The 20,510-nt window shown below is 37.7% G+C and overlaps 1 protein-coding gene across 10 annotated transcripts in view; it reads right to left on the bottom strand.

The window, feature by feature from the left end:
* Positions 1-3,241: 3,241 nt before the first annotated feature.
* Positions 3,242-20,510, bottom strand: part of SORBS2 (sorbin and SH3 domain containing 2) — an 85,073-nt gene continuing 67,804 nt past the window's right edge. For all 10 annotated transcript variants that reach the window (XM_050895339.1, XM_050895340.1, XM_050895341.1 and 7 more), the window contains 4 exons: positions 19,466-19,669; positions 7,627-7,676; positions 4,407-4,513; positions 3,242-3,610 (listed from right to left, as the gene is read on the bottom strand). In XM_050895339.1, coding sequence (XP_050751296.1) covers positions 3,549-3,610; positions 4,407-4,513; positions 7,627-7,676; positions 19,466-19,669 — 423 coding nt within the window. In that variant the 3' untranslated portion in view covers positions 3,242-3,548. The remainder of the gene's footprint in view (positions 3,611-4,406; positions 4,514-7,626; positions 7,677-19,465; positions 19,670-20,510) is intronic.

Raw genomic sequence — 20,510 nt, 5'->3', positions numbered from 1 at the left:
GTGAATATCTGAGGCTTTTACTTGATTTGTTCTGCTCTCTTCCTAGATATTAAACTGGCTGGCCTTTAATTCCCCAGGTCTCTTTTCCGTTGGCCTTAAGGATGAAGCACCACCTAGTCCTGTGGGGTGTCCTTCATCACTTTATAGGGGAGTATACAAGGATTATACAAGGAAGCTCAAAAAACCCTTCGGTCGGTTCCTTAAAGAGTGTAGGTGGGATTTCAGCAGACTTAGCCGATTTGAATATATTTGGTTTACCTGGATGTAACTTTACTATTTCTCTACTTTTTAACTAAAACATTAACACTACAGCTTTTCCTGAAGTGTCTATGACTTGCTATTCTTATTACAATGGCCTATCTTTTCCTTTTTTTCATCCGCTTTGCAATTAGCACAGAGGATGCTATTTCACCTGTTAACCACTCAGACCCTTAACCATCCAGAATTTCTTTATATTAGTGAGACTACACCAACCAGCTGGTGTTATTAGGCTAGCTTTTATAGAAAAAGACTATTAAAGCACAGTACTGCCTACTTCTTACAGTTCTTACAGGTATATGGCACAAAGCAGTGCTTCGGTGATGTCCCAGCTCCCACACTGGGTCACCCAGCAAACAGAAAGGACAAACCACACAACGTTTGATTGTATACTCCAGTATTTGGTTATAGGGCTGTAAGAAGAGATGCATGTGATGGGTTTAAGCTAACTTAGCATTGGAAGGGCACATTTACCTCAGCAATAACAGTACTGACTAAATTAGGCCTTGTCCAAATTGAAAGCACTCCCAGCACCGACGTTCGTACTGATGGAGGAGTTTATCTGCTGGACTTTTAACAGCAGACCCTGGTCTTAACCCTCCTGTAGAAAACGTTAACATTTTAAGCTACATACCCGTGTATTTATTTAGAGGTGTGGGTGGTTTTGCATTTTCCAGCCCAGCTATTGTAAAGACAAAACTGAGCATGAATCAGACTTGAGGAAATGGGTTATTCCCGTCTGAATGCAGGTTGCTGTTGAGCTGCGTTCTTCAGTGGTAGAAGTATGGCGCGCACAGTGTTTGGGATGAGGCATCCCAGCAATGGTGGCCAGCGTGGCTTGGAGAAGAAGGATCAAAGAGCTGCTTTTGCAGGCAGCGTCCCAAGTGTAAGATGCTCCCCAAAAATCTGTATTTTCCTTAAATCTTACTTCTATGCTGTCACTTTACAGAGGAGTTCTTGTTTTGCTTTTGTTGAAGGATTAGGGTGTGGGAACTTTTGCCAGGTATCAAGGGTTTACCATCGTGTGTTTTACCTTTGTGCTTCTGGAGTGAAGGGTGCCTCTGGCAACAGAAAAATTCTCAGATTAGCACAGTCAGTGCAGAAAGTCCATATCACTGCTTTTGCATTCAAGTGTTTTAGGGATGTCACTGAAGTGGACCAACTGAGAGCTGTGTGGGCAGTGCTAGTTGCCCATATATATATAATCGGTGTATGCTTGGTAGTGGAAAAAAAATCTCTGTACAAGGCAAAACTATTTGCATATAAGCTTGAAGAGTTAAGCGCTTTGCAACACTTAAGTAATATGTTACGTGTATTTTGAGAAATGATGGGGGAAACAGTTGTGTACTCCAAGCAAAATTTATTAGAAGTCTATTCAAGAAAAAAACCACAGAGACCTTTTGCTTGTAGGAATTCAAAGTCAGTTACCTGAAAGCCAGGTATGAAAAACCTGTATTTTTCTAAAATCGGATACAGAGTAGAAACAGTACTTTTTAAATATCACAGGCAACAGATATTTAAGTCTTCAATCATAAATGGCATCAAAGATAGGTATTAATCTCACAGCAAAGCTGCATGCAGATCTAGTTTAAAATTGAAAGCCTTTGAATATAAAGCTTTTGCCACGAAATCTGCAATAATAAAGGTATGCTTCACAAAGATGTTTCTTTACCTTTGTCTTAATGACATTTCTCAGTAATAAAGACATATGTACATTTAGATTTGGCTGGTAAACGATATTTTAATTAATAAAATTTTGCATAAAATGCTATCTTACAGAATTGCACTATCCAGATGTGCTTATGGTAAATAGAGCAAGAAAAGAAAAATGCATTGAAATGTTCTGTATGTGAAGAGGGAAAGATCAAATAAGGAACTTAATTTTTTTAAAATCAATAACCAAATGGCTCTGTACAAAAAAAGCAAACATATGTACAAAATGCTACAGAGACTACATACATTTTGATAATTTCAATCCTTTACCCATGAGAAATGCAGTAGAAGCTTTTGCCATCTATAAGGTGCTGAAGAAACCAAATCTGAATTTTTATAAAGCCATAGTCATTATCATCCTGTGCCTTAATTTCATTTGCTATTTATGCTTACCTTTGCTTATGGAAAATGTATGTTTTCAAATACTTTTTTCGTTCAGGGAAAAAAACAAAACCTACCTCTAAAATGTATCAGTTTTAATACTCGTGACTTTTTTTTTTCTGTACTAAATTCCTAAAAAGAAAGTGTAACTCAGGTTTCATTAACATACATATATATATATATAGTGAAGTAAATCAGTACATGATACTTGTGAATATTTTTCAGGTGGCTATGTTAGGAAGAAAAACCCAAACCAACAACCCTTTGCACTAACACTGTTTACTTCCTGCTTCTTAAAATTCCTGATACGTAAAAACACTAACCTCTCAACTTTCATGTTGCTTACTATGACAACATTTTGATTACAACCATTTAATGTCAGACATCAGTAGCAGGTTATTGTTGTCTATGCTTTTATCATTGTCTGTCTCTTCACTAAATCCTCTTTCCCAAGGTTTTATGCCTCTTGCACTTCTTACCTTTTAACAGAAAACACTACAGCTTTATTAGGGAAGAAAGAAAAAAGGTTTAGCCAGTACCATTGCACCCGTTCAGAACACCTGCAGTTCTTCCATTTTACGCTACGCTTGCTTGAGATTTTACAATCACTGTGCATATGTTACAACATACAAGTGCAGGCATAAAAATCTATATTATAATTTGTCATACATTGTAAACCAGTACAATAGGCGAACCTGTGATACGGCAAAGTGAAAGCAACAAATGCTGCCAAGCTAATAAGAACGTGGAAACTCAAACAATTTTTTAAAAAATAGTAAACAGCAACTTCCCCCTGTATTACACACATGCTGAAAAAATCCCATCAGACTTTATGATAGTACCACAAATGTCCAAACCAAAACCAGTTTCTCCCTCTCCCCACCCCCCCCATGGCAATTCATCTGTGTACCTGTCATCAGACTTTTCCTATTGTTTCAAGTGAAAAGACTGTAAAGCAGGGAGTATTTAAATGTTGAAACGATTCCTCTTGTTTCAGAAAAGCTTAGTTATTCACACCGTGTTCGTTGCTGTAATACTGCTGGAACAGTTTGGCGGGTGGGATGGGATGAGGATGAACTAGATGGCCTCTACTTGAGACTGCAAGCAAGAAAACAGAAGGTCAGCGTAGCATGTTTTCTAGCAGCTTTATGCAGATGTGTTGCAGAGATGCAGCATAAATAAGTAGAAAAAAAAATTCACAGCCTCTTGACATAGTTTCCAGGGAAAGTACCAAAGAATTTGGTTCTTCTCGAGGTTCCTGAAATTAGAAGCAAGAGATGAAAGATGGGAGTAACAACAGGAAATCACTATGTAAGCATGGCCTTTTAAATTTTTATGTTTAATATTGCACAAACAGAAATATCTACAGTTCTTATATTATAACTTCAAAAAGTTATTTTGAATTTCATTTGTGAGCTGTGAGTTTTAACAAATTATAACTGCAGGAAGGAAAAAGCCAATAAAGAGACATATTTGATTAAACAGGCCTGATTAAAAGCTGTGCTAAATTTTGACTTGGTACATAGAAATAATTCAATTTCAACAACATCAAGTCTATTTAAATAATTCGAATTTTTGAAATGCGGTGGACTAATTAGATGATTAAGTTAGCCACTGTGTGCATGAGGGTTTATGGAATGATTAAGCCACCTTATCTAGGCCTAGTTATGAAATCCCTGTTTGTTCAGTAATACTTGGTTCTCACACGTAGTAATTCTGTAGATGTATTCATGCGAGTAAGTTTTACGTTACCCAGTCTTTATGAAGAGAGCAGTAATACATAGTCCATTTTGTGTCACATGAGAATGACAACAGTGCTGTACAACAAACTGGGGGCACATGTCAATTTGTGTCCATCAATTCCAAAAGATACAAGTGAAAAATCACCCATTAATTTCAGTGGATTGTGGTTGGGATTTCTCCTGATAAAGCCAGGTTCAGGTTTATTACACTGAATACCAAAAATTAATTTGTTTAAAAGACACCAAGCAAAGAGGGCAGCAAAGGTCAGGAAAAAAAAAAAAAAAAGAAAAAGCAACCAAATTAAAACATACCCACAAACCATCCATCATCACATTTTTCCATCACATCAATGACATCTCCCTCTCTGAGCTCCAATTCATCTTCGTTCCTAGGAGTATAGTTATATAGAGCCTGAAACCTTAAATAGGACAAATGATGCATTTTAAAAAGAAGTAAGAGTTCTTTGCACCTTTGCTGAAGTAAAGGAGCTCATTTAAACATTACCTAATAAGTAAGACTTCTTGCAAATATAGGGGAAAAGGGTTTATTTTGCCTGGTGGACTTCAGGGCTAGGTACTTATTTTAGTAAATAAATAAAACTGTCAGAAAGGTAACTTACCAGACACTAAAGACTGGGGACTCAAGGCAAGCCTGATAGCTCCTCAACCAGTTGCTTTGAACACAGAATTCTAGGTTGTGGGTTTTTTTTTTTTTTTTCTTTTAGCATTATTTTATAGTTGAGTCACCAAAACAGAGGACTTCTGGAGGGGAGTCTGTAGATGTGCTAGCCCCTTAACCCCCCATGATCAGTACCTAAAACTGTGGCTGTGCCTTTAAACTCGGGAAAGCTGAACCTAGTGTATGCATTCTCTGCCCCAGCAGAGCAAAGTGCCACACAGCATAAGCAAGGTGCCTGCTGTCCTTCTGCAGTCGGCGGAGGAGGGTGCCCGGGCGAGTGGCTGGCACACACTACCACTGTGACTGGGGGACCTCCCTGGGCTCCTCAGTAGCAACTGCTGAGGCGAGAAGTGGCACTATAGGAGCTCCGCATGTAAAAGAGGTGCCTTCCTCTGTGGGGAAGGTGGAGAGTAATTGCTGTTTGGAAACATACAGCTGTAACCCCTTCCCTGGTTAAAACTGCCCCTGAAATATATATATAAAAATATCTCTGAGAGTGAGGGAGAGGCTGGAATCAAATCAGGGGACATAAGGATGGAAACTCAAACAGTATTCAGACACTGACTTGTACCTCCACCCTGGCCAGGGGCTACAAATTGAAGGATGTAAGGTGGATAAATGGAAACAGGTATGAGATTACTAAATTTATTATCTATCATTCCTTGTCAGCTTTTAATTGAGTTTCTTGGAATTGGAAGAATGGCAATAAACTCTTAATATGGGGAACTGAAGGTGCTTGGGCTGACAGCCCACGGGAAGTTTGCTGCAAAAGCCTGCAACTCCTGCAGAGTCAGAATCTGCCTTTTTTTCTAACCAGCTGTGCCCCAGCTATGACTGACTGCGTGTAAAGGAGCAGGGTACAACTACAGAAATTGTACAAAGGAAATAGTCTTAATTTCAAAATATTGAAACAAAACATAATCATGTCCATTTTCCCCCTCTTAACAACAGTTCACTGACTTTAAAACCTTAATGCCCTTACGCTTCCCCCAGTAAAACCAAAATAACTCCCCCTTTCGTGTGTTGGTACTGAATATTTCCATCAGCTCTGTATCATTCAGGCAAAGTTTCCATGGCTTAAATGAGATGTTTATTTCAGTAAAAAAATTCCTGCTCCTGAAAGCCCCATTTGAAAATCCTATATATGGACTGGTGCTAGGCTTAGTGTAATGATGGTCATCTTGAATAAACTACACTTATTTTTCATATTGCTGGTTTGGAGGGGGGGAAAAAAAAAAAAGACAGTGTTCCAAGAAAAAAATGATTTTAACTTAATTTCTTGTGACTGGCAGTTATCTCCCCAAATCTGAAAAGTCTAATTTTATATTTTAATCACACTAACAAAATGGAACGGGACTGGTTAGGACTGGTTATTTAAGCAACTACCTCTCGTAATTTGTGTAGCAGGAATAAGAACAATCTGTGCAAAAAATTAAATGGCAATAACATTTTCTGTCATGCTTATTGTTATTCCAGGAAAGCAGAGCTATGATGATATTCCAAAACTGACTAAATGCAGCTTCCAAAGGTACAGGAGTTGCAGATGTAATGTGTCATGAATAGGATTCAAGCCAATTACTTACTCAAATACAGTAACAAGAACTTCCCAATTAGCACTCTTTATACTTTAGAAATCTAATCTTAGTCATTTCTAGATAATCCATTTTAATAACTCCTTTGTAGTCATTTCATTCTCTCTTTGCTAATTTAAGAACTTCTTAAATATGAAAACTCTATTACCATTTACAACACTAACAGAATACATATTCAAGACAAAGAATGGTTGGTTGGCAATTTAATTATATTTCTATTTTTAATTTTAGGAATAAGTAACTTTGGTCATGAAGTACTTAAACTATATAGAACAAAATTAATTAGATAATTATTGCTTACAAAACAGAGTTAGGTGCTTCAGTATGCTCAAGAAAACCAACAGGAACTTGTGGTTTTAGTGAGATTGAAACCAAAATGTCCAATTTTCACTATATATTACCTGTGGCATAGTTATTTCGTAACTTTTTGCCCCCTCTTCTCTCTTGCCACTTCTTCAAGTGACTAACAGGTAAACTTTTAAATATTTTTAGATGCTAAGCCTTAGTTACATTTAGGAGAATTCATCTATTAGGGCACACTGCAAAGCGCTCTGATGCTAGAGGAAGAATGGCTGCTCCTTTCAATGATCACTGAAGCAGGACCCAAGTGCAAGACTGGGGGAAAAAAAAAATATCGAAACAATCTTGCACCAAACTTGCATTTTAACAGTCAGCACTGAAATAGCCTTACATGTTTTATCCCAAGTGCTTACATTGTTTGTGAAAATAAGACTTGAGATCTAGGTTCTTCTCCAGTTTTCAGAAAGGCTTTCTTGTATCTGATTTTTGAATTGCACATGTAAATTACACCAAAAAGCGTGAGCCTGTGTTCCTGTGATCAACGTTATCAAGTTATTTTTTTCTCTGTATTCACATCCAGAACTGTTTCTGAATAATTTGTGTCAAGTCAGTAAAGCAGATGAGTTAAATCAATGTTAAATCTTGAACTGGCATTCTGCTGAGATGTAAAAATGGAGAGAATAAAAAAAGTCAAGCTTTATTTTTACAAAATTGTTATCCCTTTTAAGTATAAACTATGGAGGACTGTAAGTTGGCACGTCTGTCTGAGTTTGATGCAAGTTAAACAACTAAGGCTTGGTCCTCTGGGACCTTCTTGGATATCTTCCTGCATCATGTGGTTATCTGTAAATTTCTGAAATCTCTTCATAATTGTACTTGGCAGGTTAACAAATTATTTGACGATGTGCTGGCTATTGCTTAAATGTTAGGTTTTGGTTTAGTAGACAAGAAGTATACTTACGGTTCCCCCCCACTGTGTATGTTTTCATGAGCAAGCACAGGGCGCTGTGGCTGAAATGAAATGATTTGAAATGTAATAAAGATTTATAGTCTAAGGTCCAAATAGTTGGATAGGGACATGATACATAGTTGCTTGAGAGTTCATATTCTACCTTGCGTAAAACAACAACGCCCCCCCCCCCCCCCCAACTCACAATAAATTCTTAAGAGACATGGCAAGCAACAGAAACTTGGCAGGTTTAAAGAACTTATTTTTTGGAGGACATAATAAAAACTAAAACAAAACCGTGAACTTTATCAACAGTCCATTCTATTTATAGTATAGTAGAAAGTTGGAGTAGAACCCTGCTGCCTCTTCACTGTGAAACAGAAATAGCATTAGAAAAATCAGATGCAACTGAAGAACATTCCTTGGGTGAAGTATATTTTTAGATAAGCAGAAATAAAATCTCCTATACGTAATGGCAGAATTTAGAATATTCATAGACAAACAACATACCAATTTACATTACACACACAGAGAGTACTAACTTGGCAGGCATAACATGCTATGCTTTAATTAATTCTTTCATCTCAAGGGGGAGCACAAAGCCATGCAGACTGTTGGGAGGCAAAGAGCAGAAAGAATTTTTGAAAGAATGCATGTAATTGTGTGAAAATAACAATTAACACTTGTACTTCAGAGGAAAAAGTAGTTTGTATTTCCAGTGCAAAGCTTTATGAAAGGAACTACTTTCCTTCTTAATGGAGCATTACCCACAACTAATATCCAATAAATCTGGACACAATGGAAATGAAAAATATTAACCTCCTACAGAAATCATATCCTGCTTAGAAAGACATTGACTTATACCGATTAGAATCTGGCTGGGGCCAGAAACAGCGCAGGAGCAGCTGCTTGGGAGAGCTCTTGATGTGAGCAGTGATCATATTCTCTGTTGACTGAGGATGCCCTATGGTTGTGCTGTAGAGACTGACAGTCTGACACAAGTCTGGGAACTGTATCTGTTTTGGGAGTGTGGATATCAAACACAGCTCATAGCACTTTCTTTCATGAACTGAGTAAACTGCAATCTGATCTTGAAGCCATGGGATTTGTCTTACTGCTCCATGGTTCTCTCTTTCCCAGGTTTGACTATTTCAGTTTGTCTTGCTTCAGTTTACTCTTGAAGATGACGCAGTGTTCCATGAGAGGAGGCTGTGGTAAACAACCTGAAGATATCAATTGAATGTTAAAATTCACTATGTTTTTTTTTCTTCCCCCTTCCCAACATCTCCAGATGAAACTGAAGTAATTAAATTTCTTTTGATCAGGTTTGTATGTGTACATGCAGAAAACATTGTGAACATCTCTGCTTCGTTTTTACAGTCTGTAGAGCATAATTTTAAAAAGGTGCCTAAAGATGCAGGCAGGTAGATTACAGGACTTTTATTCATATTAATGACAGCTAGGTGGGAAGGAGGTTTTCAAAGTCCAAAAAAATTTGTTTATACTCTTTGACTCTCTTCTCTCCCTCATTTAACTCTCCTCTGCCAGTGTACAAGACAGACGGATAATCTTTACTGAAGAATCCAACAATAAAGATTGCAAATTAGACAGTTCTCAGTAAACACCCTTCAACAGTTGGCTTGTCAAGTAAGAGGAGAATATTCCACTGGGTAGATTGCTTGGTATTTGGATTGGAATCTGACCTTATTCTCTGCTAATCTTTCATCAGGTCCATAACTAAGCTGAATGCCAAAGATAGTCAGAGATGCAAGAGAACTCAACCGAGGTTAAAGATTTTTCTTGCAAACAATAAAAGTCAATGTCCTAAACAATACTACAAATGATTTAATGCTTTGAACATATACCAAGCCAAGAAGAAATTAGGTAGGTCAGTATTATCTTCTTTTTCTGTATATGCTTCAACGCTTTACAATGTTTTATTGCTAGTTAACTGCTGTAGAAACAAATGATAGAAAATCAAGGTGAGTGAGGATTTTCAACTCTATGTTATTGCTACAGAGAAAACTTTGATGGAATTAGAATTGGGAAAACTAAGGTGAAGTAATCTGTGCTATGTCTGAACAGAGGGACCTTGGAGCGCGCTCTCTATCCAAATGCATTCCTCAATAGTACCCCAGCTGACATCAAGAAGCTTTCTCCCCGTTTTCCTTCCCTAAGCTCTCATTCCCATATACAGTGGCAGTGGCCAGAATGGGGACTGTTGCAAGGTCTGGCTAATTGTGCTCAAGAGAGATCATGAAATGCATCACCCTACGGGTAGCTCCTGGTGCTTAGGATTTCTAGTTTCCAACTACGGCTCAGTTCACTACACTATCCTGTTTCCTGGGAAAAATTGTAGGACCTAATCCCAAAAACATTAAAAAGTGTGCAGTCAAGTCAATGGTCCCAGTTGTACACCTGATTTTCATGCATGATTGATATGTACTTGCATATAATAGTTATGTATAGTCCTGAACACGCAAATTAGGTGTACAATTTGTGCTCTTGTAGTTTTGGAATTAAAGATATTAAAGTCACTAAACATTGACCAATACAGTCCTCTCAATATACTGATTACATGCCATTCATTTGGAGGAAACATGCAAAATTAAAATAGGGCTTAATCCCTTTTTTATGGATCTTATTCCCAGTTGGACTTTCTTTGGGATGGTGTTGATCTGCTACTACAAGAATCCTGGCCTTCCTATGATTGAATTGTCTCTCTTCAGTAATGAAGAAAGCACTGTCCCCTCATAGCTGGTAGCAAACAGAGGCCTGCCAAAAAGCCGAGACTTTGAAAAGTTACACAACCCTGCATATCTTAAATAAAAATTCAAATTTTAAAAAGGGAACCAGCAGAAAGATGATAACCTAAAATCAGCAGCAACAGCATGGAAAACAGTTCATCCTGTTATCAGTTTTAAGAGCCAAATGTTAAGAAACCAGTGCAAAGAATAATTGAGTCCTAAGAATAATTGAGTCCTAAACTGAAAGTAAAACATAACCCATAAATTCTTATTCTCATGTAGTTTAGGTTGGGGTTTTTTCATAATTTAGAACACCTTTTTGAGTGAAACACATGTAAACACTGAACAATGTGATTTTCTGGCTAGGTAAAATTGTTACAGTTATGTTACTGTTATACTACAGATATGAAGGGAAAGGCTAAAGAGTATGAGAGTCTGGAATAACAGTGCTTGGATAAAGAGGACAGTACTGAGTGAACATAACATAGCAGCAACAGAACATTTTGAAAAGAAGGACGTAGATTCAAAATCAAGAATTGAGCCTGTACACATGCAATGAAGTATAAATTTTTGACTCTTAGAAGCTGTAATTTTAGTTAAACTAGAAATGCTTTGAAACAGAGGAGTAATTTAGGAAAAAACAGTCTAAATATAAAGAACTTTGATCTCTCACATCTTGTAGCACTGGAAATACTATGCAGTACTGCAGAGATACAATACACTAATGGATTTATAAAATAAGTTTTGGCACACACAGACCTGTTGGCTTTACTCGGACATAGCACAGAAGCACAACAGGAAGAAAACACGGCATACTGATAGTATTGAGACACTTGGGCAAAAGCAAAATACTGAAAGACTAGACACTGAGCTCCTTGTCTATGGAAATGCTGTTATTGCACACTGGGCATTGAGTACCATACCCTGTGTGAATAGCTGTGACCTCTGACAGGTGAGCTGCAGGATCTCTTAGTCATCACTGGGCTACGAGGAGGTTTACCCATAACAAATATCTCTCTCTTTAAATTAGCCTAGAAAAACCACAAAAACTATGTCAAGTGAGAGTTTAAGAATAAAGCATCATGGGATTTTTGTTGCTTCGTTCATACATGCAAACTGGACATGCTTTTCTTGATAACAAAAAGCAGGTGTGTTACAAGTGCAAATAACGGTACTATTAGTATATGGTATTTTCATTGTTGCCACTGCATCTTTTTTCCAAGGGTTTGCTGCTCTGGCACATGCCCTTACACATTACAGTTAAAAGATTAATCACACACAATGTATGCAGTTGGAGTAAGAACAGTTATTGCAAGTCTATCCACTGAAGTAGCTCAGTTAATAATACAGAAAAGCTCAACAGCACAGAACAGAAATACTATCTTAGAAATACCAATGACAAATGTTGTAATTCCTTGCTGTTAAACAGAACATGGACCTTAAATTTGCATTAGAAAGCAAGTAAGTACTTGATGGAAAGTACTTCAAGGAAAAATCCTTGTTTTGTTAATATCACTATAAATCAGCTAAATATTTGTCAGAATTCAGCTCCTAAGGGGTTGTGTGTAGCAAAAGTGAATTCTCAGGGGCAGGGGTGAGTCGGAGGAAACGTGAGAGGAGTGGAGTGCAGACACTGGAAACCTTTTCTTTGGTATTTGTGACTGTTTGCCAGTAGAATGTGGCAAGACAGAACAGCCCCCTTTTAGAAGCTGAGAGGGTGAAGAACAAAAAAAAACCCCAAAACCCAAAACAAACCAAAAAAAGGATACCAAGGGACGCCAAGGAAGCAGGAAAACATCAGCATTTCTCCTTGGGAAGTGTCTTCAGAGTTCTTCCTTTGGAGGACACATCCCACCCACCAACATGGAGCAAAGTGACACTTCCCACCCATAGCTCCTTGTATTCTACTGCCCAAATCCCTGGTCATGCTTTAGATTTGAGCCACATTCCAAATATATATATACACACACACACATATACGTATGTACGTATGTATTCTTACTTCAAAAAAAATTACCAAAGTATCAGTATACAGTTTCAAGAACTCTATGAAGAACCCCCCTTCACTTGTGATATTTGAGTCCTGGAAATGTCTCATGCTCTTTCTGCTGTAGTGGTTGAGAGCAGACTTTAATTATGGATGACATCCACAAAGAGAAGAGGATAGGAACTGTCCTTCCTTCTCAAGTCCAGCCTGTAGACTAAATAGCAAGAAACAATGACAGCCAAACCCTGGCTACACTTATTTTAATCCAAAACTCTATCTTGGCAATGGAGTCAGTGTTGATTGCTGAAAAAAGTTTGCTTACCTTTGGCAGGAAATAAATCTTTATCTTGTTTTGGAAATACTGTACAAAAACTCTGTTGTCTGTAGGAGTGTATCTTACAATTTAAACAATTTTCAAATAGATAAGTCTATACTGATTAAGTTTATAAAGGAATCTGTTCCCTAGGCTTAAAAAATAATCCAGATTTGAAATGGTTTGAAAACAATAATTAGGAGCTAGAACTCTGTAACAACCCCCCAGACCTCTAGTTCTTCTCAGTATTCGGCTTTTGTGTCTGCAAGATGGAGTCATCTCCTTTGGTTACTCAGCATCTTGCTTCCTGCCATGCCCAGTGAAGAGCAGTACACTGTCTAGGAGGTTCCCAGGAGTAGATCTTTTAACTCTCAAAACAGATATTCCTTCTATTTATTTTCAGCTGGGATTAACATGCCTTGCTCAAACAAGGGCAAGGAATATCAGGGTCACCTAAAAAGAATTTCAGTGTAGATAAGGAGTTTTCTGAATTTTGTCAGTTAGGCTAAGCAAAAAGTACCCATCAAAAGCACTGCACAACTGATAAATTATTCAGCGTTGCAGAAACAAATGCAATACTGTGTTTTACCCCTTCTTTGAGGTGAAACATACCTATGCCCATGACAGATTCATGCCCTGGAAAGAACTCTTATGTCTCTTCCCTACTTCAGAAAAAAACCCCAACAGATCTGGTGGACCTTAGGACTTCTTTAAGTCCATTATGTCTGGGTTTTCCATGAACACACATTGTAAAATGTGGTAGATTTTTTTCTTAAAAATATGAGTGTTTTTTTGTCCTAGATGTAACGATCACTTTTTCTAGGATAGTTTATCAAACTTTTTATGCGAGACTCTCTTTTTCATGAGCAAATGGACTCTCTGGAAGTCAGCACTGGAAATTGACTTTGTCTATCTAGAGCAACTTTCCAGATTTCATTTTTCTGTCACAGAGCTGCAATGCTGACACAAAGTGTAGTCCTGAAGATGGAATAATCTTTATCCAGTCCTTGACTAACAGAATTGGTATTTAGAACATCACCCTCTGCAGCGGTGATTTACTGTGAAATTTACGACTGTTCTCCCACGCTTTGGATTGAAATTGAAAACCCTTTTAAACTACAAATGTTACTTAGTTTCTGCATACTTGAATATGATTCTGTTTCTTTCAATTAAATAAGTTACTGATGTCCTGGTATGGACTTGAAATAGAGTTGAGGGCTTTCTGCTTTCCTGTCACTGGTATCTCCTTAAGCAATTTAATTGTATCATAATGGTTATAGTTTTACCTTGTGTTTCATTTGAAGAAGGCCTATCTTAATACTCCATGTGCTATGTTATTTAATATTAGTAAAGGAAACAATACATCTGAAAAGATCAAACTCAGTGTTAGCCTTGCAGTTATTTAATATACATGAAGATTTGCAACAATCCATACTCAAGAGGTGCAGTTACCTTTAACTTTGGTGAGTCTTTCTCCTGCTGATGTAAGGGTTTAGAAAGGAGAGGAGGTGAGAGGGAAGCAGTGGACGGGGATGTTGTAGGAACAGAGCGAGAAGTTGGTGCCTTGGCAGAGTGAAATGGAAGGTTAGAAGAAAGGTAGAAAGGAGGATCAGAGTCTCCTGATGCTCCCACAGAAAGTAGAGCGGGCTTAAATGTTTAAGAAAAATGAGAAGTAATTGTGCTATAAAACCAGCTGTGAAGGACAAAATGCTCAATAAGGAGTCATGTAACTAACCTGAACGGTCAGAAATGTGATGCTAATTTTATTATTAGTCAGTCTACTTCTCTGGAAGAAAATTCTTTGCTCAGAAATCAAAACAAGTTGCCATTTGTGGCCACGGATTTCACCTCTATTCCTACAGTTTTCTCCTGTGTTTTTCAGGTCAAGTAAAGGTAGAAGCAGCCTGCAAAATCCTTCTAATTAATTAGTTTTACATTTGGCCTAAAACATATTGTCCTAAGTATCTGATTTACATGTTTGCGTGTGCCAGCCAAAGCAACTGCCTGAACAGTCTGTTGAAATAAGTGCTGGACAGAAAAAATCTGTTCTAAAACTTTGCCTAGAAACCACACAAACTGTGTAGCGATATTGTGGCATTTAATGGCTAGCACGCATTTAGGATAGTTCAGTGTTGTACTGTCCCAAAGAGGAACCGGGGAGGGCTTTAGGGGGAAGCATTTGTTTAACTGCCAAACATAATCTGACCTGTTGTTATTAGTCACATTCTCGTAACAGAGTCTACTATAAATATATCAGCTGGTGAAGCAACATATGTGAAGTACAAACCGCTGAGTCTCTGCAGGAGGCATGTCCCTCCCTTTGAAGGCTGTTCATAGCATTTGCTTGCTGGAGCCTCTGGTTCCAAAGGGGTGTCATGTAATGGGCCAGTGAGGAAAATGATTCACTGGCTTTTCGCATCAGAAGCTCGACGGCAGCTAACAAGGACAGAAGGGAAAGGACCAGCAGAATTGATACACCACAGAACTTACAATGGTGTATATGCCTGCTTCTGAGAAGGGACTATCCCCTAACACTGACAATTTTTATTGACTGCAATAGTATAAAACTCTGCCTGTGCACAATACAAACACGTAAATACAAGAAAAGGCAGAGAATAATTATACTGAGTAAGCTATCTGAACATAGAAGCCAGGTTTTTCAGAAATTAAAATACCTTATCAATATTCGGTGAAGTGTATCCTTCATAACATACCATGGAGTCTCCTCCACCTGCTATTGGGAGCTCTAAATTGTCATGTCCCAGATCCTCCTCTATATAGAGTCTTGTCAGTTCTTCGGTTGTGTCTTGTGCTCCTCTGTAGAAATCTGATTCTTGAGGCTTTGACTGATCCCCTATATTAACTGACAGATCTGCAGTACAGACTTCTTCATTTTCTGCAGTTGCACCTAGCACTCTGGAGATGGAGCCATCTTCATGTGGCGAAGGGATGTTACAGATAGCGCCAACATGTTCACCTTCTCTTGTAGTATCTGACAAGTCTCTAGGTACTTCGATAACTGAAGAGTCAAGTATACCTCTCAAGTCTTTATCTTTTCCCGGTTTGGTAGTGTTGCTGGTATGCTTATACGCTGTGCCATGAGATGAGCTGGCTGAAGGTGAGACAGAGGTAGATACAAGAAAGGACAGAGGAAGAGCTGTAGGAGAGCTGAGAGAGACCTCTGTATTTGGAATAAAGTGATCATCCTTAACTCGGTGAATGCTATTACCTGGGGAGATTGCTACAGATTGGGATGTTGTTAATGCCAAAGAATTGAGTTCTTCTAAGTCACAAAGAAAACTGTCTGGAGATGTTGGAGGAGGTAAGATGCACACGCTTGAAGGTGAAAAGCCAACAGTCCTTGAAAACCAGTCACTAGAGGCAGCCTGGAGATTCTTTTGATCAATGTGTGACCAAGAGGAGGAAAGGTGTCTGGAAAGTGGGGACAGTGCTTGGGAAGGCAACTTCAAAAATAAGAAAAACATGGGAATTTAAATAAATAAATAAGCATGACAGAGAACCAGGATATGAGTAGACTGGAAAAGAAAAATGTCTGTGCCATCATCTGGATTATAGGGTATCATTTCAGTGAGCACGGGTGTCTGAAATCATTACTACATGAATCAGAACAGCAGGAAAGACATTTGAAAAATGAAACTGTATCAGGTTCTGGCTTGGGGCTTAAATGTCAAACATTAAGACAGATCTGAATCATTACATTCATGAAGGGGACCTGCATTTGATCTGCTAAAGTTATGTTACTTATGGTGCTCTGTTAGTGAGCCTGTCACAGGTTATTAAATCATACAATTAATATTAATGTAATTTTCCCCATATCATTACTGTTATTTTGAGAATAGCATTTTCAGAAGTACAATTCAGGTGTCATTAAGTATTTCTTTTGAACTATAACAACTGAGGTGATTTCTAATTATCCTAATGTTAATACTTCTACTTTTTCTTAGTATTTCTGAGTAAATGTTTAAGAAACATCTTTAATACATTGCATACTTTTATTAAGGCATGAACAGCTACAGAATGCGTTTTTTTTCAAAAGTAACCCTACTAGTTCAAAATGACATCAATATTTGTGAAAGGTACATTCAATTCTAGTTGAATGTAGGCAGCCGACAATGGTTTTAAAATAGTGACAGCACAGTACACAGCAGTATATTTTGAGTACCGTTACATAATATTGATTGAAGTATCCTTCTGGTAAAAGAAACGTCCTTTTGTAAGAATGAGAGACTGGTGAGTCATACGTACACAGCATCAGTAGATATCCATTGCTTCAGTAAATACTGAAAATGCATTTTTGTTACTATTAATCCTCAAAATTAAAATTGAGTGAAAAATATTTTGATCTCACTGTTAGAATTATCCAGAATAATTAGATGTACATCTCTAAGTTATCTGGACTACTTTAGACTTTAATTATTACTTTAGAATAGGAAAATAATTTCAGAAGGCTAAATTAATGTCACAGAATAGGAAGGTTAATTTACTTACCTTCTGCTTGAGTTTTCTTGAGGCAAATAGCTTTATTTAATAGTTAGACAAACCTTTGTTACAGAGTCTTCTGTACCAAAGTAAACAGTATAGACTGATACAATGCAGTCTGTTAAAACAGACCTAGGCTGTTACAAGCAACCTCTTTCCCTCATCTTTCCTCTTGAACAAGGGCCTCTAACCTGTGGTTTTAAGGTCAATAATACTGCCGAGGAGACATTGCCATTTTTAGTTTCCCGTGGCTACAGGCTGCACTAGAGCTAAAGATACAGATGGTCTAGGCCAAGTTAAGGAGAGCAAAGCTTGCTCCTGACTTGTATTGCTTATTTATTTTTATTGCCATTAGGCCAGAGAAGTTTAGTGCAATTGCTCTAGCAACAGGGAGTGATACGTGCTAAAAAACTCCAAAGGAATAGGAAAAGTGGTATCAGTAATTGTGGTAAACTCCAGACACCTTCAGGACTGCTAAAGTCCTAGGTAATCAGGAACAAGATGTATTCTTACATGGTATTGCCATTTCTGAATACAGTTGAATTCAGAAACAAGATTTCTGTTTAAGAGTGTCAGGAAGCTCTTTTTTTTTTTTTTTAACTTATGCTAGAACCAGATGATTGCGAAAGTTTCGTATGTTACAAAGAAGGCTTCTTCCACTTTCCTCCCCTACAGAAATAATTTAGTAATAACTAACTTAATAATAGTGGCAGGACAGTTTTGTGATCTGAATATAAATGCTCTGAAGCATCACCTATGCTCAACAAAGGCTACAGGGGTTACACAAACACCAGCTTTAGCTGCAGGATGCAAGCCTGCTCCATAGAAAATGGGGAGAGAGGCATCTCCAAATACAGAGAGACAGCTCTGTAATATGGAGCACTGAAGCTGCCTCGTACTCTTGACTTGCCTTCAGGAACCTCTGGATTCCTGTAATAATAAGGGGCCCCAGCTTATGAATATCTCGGTCTACAGCTACAGGATTTGATGCTACTTCAATTCAACAGTTTTGTTGGAATGGAAGAGAGAGGAGCTAGGTCTCTGTTGTGACGTGTTCTGGAAGACCACACAAGACCTGTTCTAGCAACTATCTAAAACCAGTTAATATTGTTTAGTCGTAAGCAGTATTTTCAGAGGCCACTGTTGTCTATAAATGACATTTTTTGGTTGCTGTCCCCAAAGCTGCAAATAAATGTGGAACTTATCTCAAAGTTGAAGCATGTAAATGAGTACCAGTATGCAAGTATATGAAAGTAGAAAAGGGGACAAAACCAACTGAAATAAGTAGAGATTAATAGCAGGATAAGAAGTTTATAATTACACACAAAACCCACTGCCCATGCTGAAGAGATAAACAACAAAGGTAAAGAGGAAGATTTAGAAAAGTTTCCATCTTGAGCGTTCAAAATCATCAATAATATGTTAATGCTAATCACAGTTTGTATGCAGAAACTTTCTTAGTTTCTATCACTGCCAAAGAAGTTATGTTCCCCACACAGGTGACTGAAATCTCACGAGTGAATGATAAATTGGAATACAGGAATCTTTTTGCAACATCCTGTAGTATGATTTGTGGTGGTTATATAGACTAGGAAGGAAAAGAATTCAGAACCTACAACAGACATTTGGTGTGAAAAATTACAACTATAAAGGTCTGAATCCAAGTTCATTGACAATGTGACGACATTTGCCTCACTACTAAATGAAACAATACTGTCACTGTTGTCGTACCATTCTGAAGAACCTCCCCGTTGTACCAACAGCCAACTTCTAGAGTATGCATGGCAAAAGGAGGAAGGTTATAGTACAGAATCATTAGCTGTTCTCCTTTACTTTGAAAGGCACAGAACTGGTCTCGGCAAGCTGTGTCCCCGTGCAAACTGCCCTCTCTTGCCCTTTGCACGCTTATGGGACTGCAGGCTTTTAGGACAGCTGTGTTATGGGAATGTCTTCACATTGCACTATGAAAAGTCTTCTAGACATATCCTTAATGCTCAAATTCTGTCTGAGATTCCCAAATAAATTTTGTTCTGTTGGCTTGATTTTTGTGCCCAATTTTGCCTGGCCCTACTCTCAATAATGTAATAGCTAATGAAGAAAAGAGCAAAAATCCTGGCAGAATGTAAGACACACTTGGCTATTAAAATACTTTAATAACAAGTTAGTAATGCAATTCTACCTATGCAGGAAAGAAAATGTAGTGTACTTAATGCATAAATTATGTATTATCTTATGTTAACAAAAAAATTACAAGTCCTTCTAAACCCTCTCTAGGAGTGTTAGCAAAGAAAAAAAAATTCTTACCTTAGTTGAACTTAAATGGTGTATTCTGTCACTAGAATAGCTTTGGGGTATTGGAGGATCAGGGTAGTCATCAACACTTTTTGATGCATTCTTTTTGATGACTTCTACATAGGAAACAGGGAAGATGCCTTGTCTGTTGGTTCCTGGTATTTTACCTTCATACCAGTTTTGATCAACTTGCTTAAGAAGAATTACTCTGTCTCCCTGAAATGCATTATGAAAATTAGTTATCAGCACATACATTGTAAGTTAATTTTTTGAATAGCAGGTATTATTTTAACACACAGGAGTATTTTCCGTGCAGCGCTGTTTCCCATCAGTCTTGAGTCATCTCAATTTTCACATTTCTCCTCCCATTTATAATAACCATGTATACAACTATCATTCCAACAAAATGGGGGGGCTAGTCACGGACTGCAAATGCTATTCTTTTATCAGAGGGGAATCTCATGTAGTCTCCTACTCTTGGTTGAGGGATTAACATCTAGACTTTTCTTTGGAACATAACCTGTTTTAATTGTTGGCTAAACCACTAGCTAATACCCTAACTGTAATATGCAATAGTGACTGCTATGCTCATTTTTCCTTAAAAGTAATAAAAGTTCAACAATGAAATCCATGCAAGTGCTTTTTTATCAGTAAAATTGGAATAAGTGGAGGTAGAAAGTTAAAAAATGAGTTCATGGGAAAGATGAGGGTAAGAAGTGCTTTTCCTGTCTAAAATAGATGGGCAGTGGCTCACTTACTGTTTTTAGAGAGCTTAGCAACTAAAATGGAAAACATCAACTTTCTATTCAAACTTTTCTCTGTAGTGAAACTTCATGAGCTACCCCCTTTGTTTTATGTGATGTGCTTTTTACCATGTGTCTTTTTGTAACAAATCCTTCCCTATCAGTTTTGTGTTCTCTTGAGCTTCTGTAACTTTGTTTCTGTAGTTGATTTGTGGAGTACCCTAAAATTATCTTTAGTGGGATGGAGCAAAAGAAAACCAGTGCAAGTTAACTTTTAAAAACAAACCAGAACTGGGCTGTCAAGATTATGACCA

Source organism: Gymnogyps californianus, chromosome 4 (genome assembly GCF_018139145.2).
Source record: "Gymnogyps californianus isolate 813 chromosome 4, ASM1813914v2, whole genome shotgun sequence".
Taxonomy (NCBI): domain Eukaryota; kingdom Metazoa; phylum Chordata; class Aves; order Accipitriformes; family Cathartidae; genus Gymnogyps; species Gymnogyps californianus.
The sequence above is the reverse complement of the archived record's forward strand: the minus strand, read 5'-3'. Positions and strand labels throughout refer to the sequence as shown.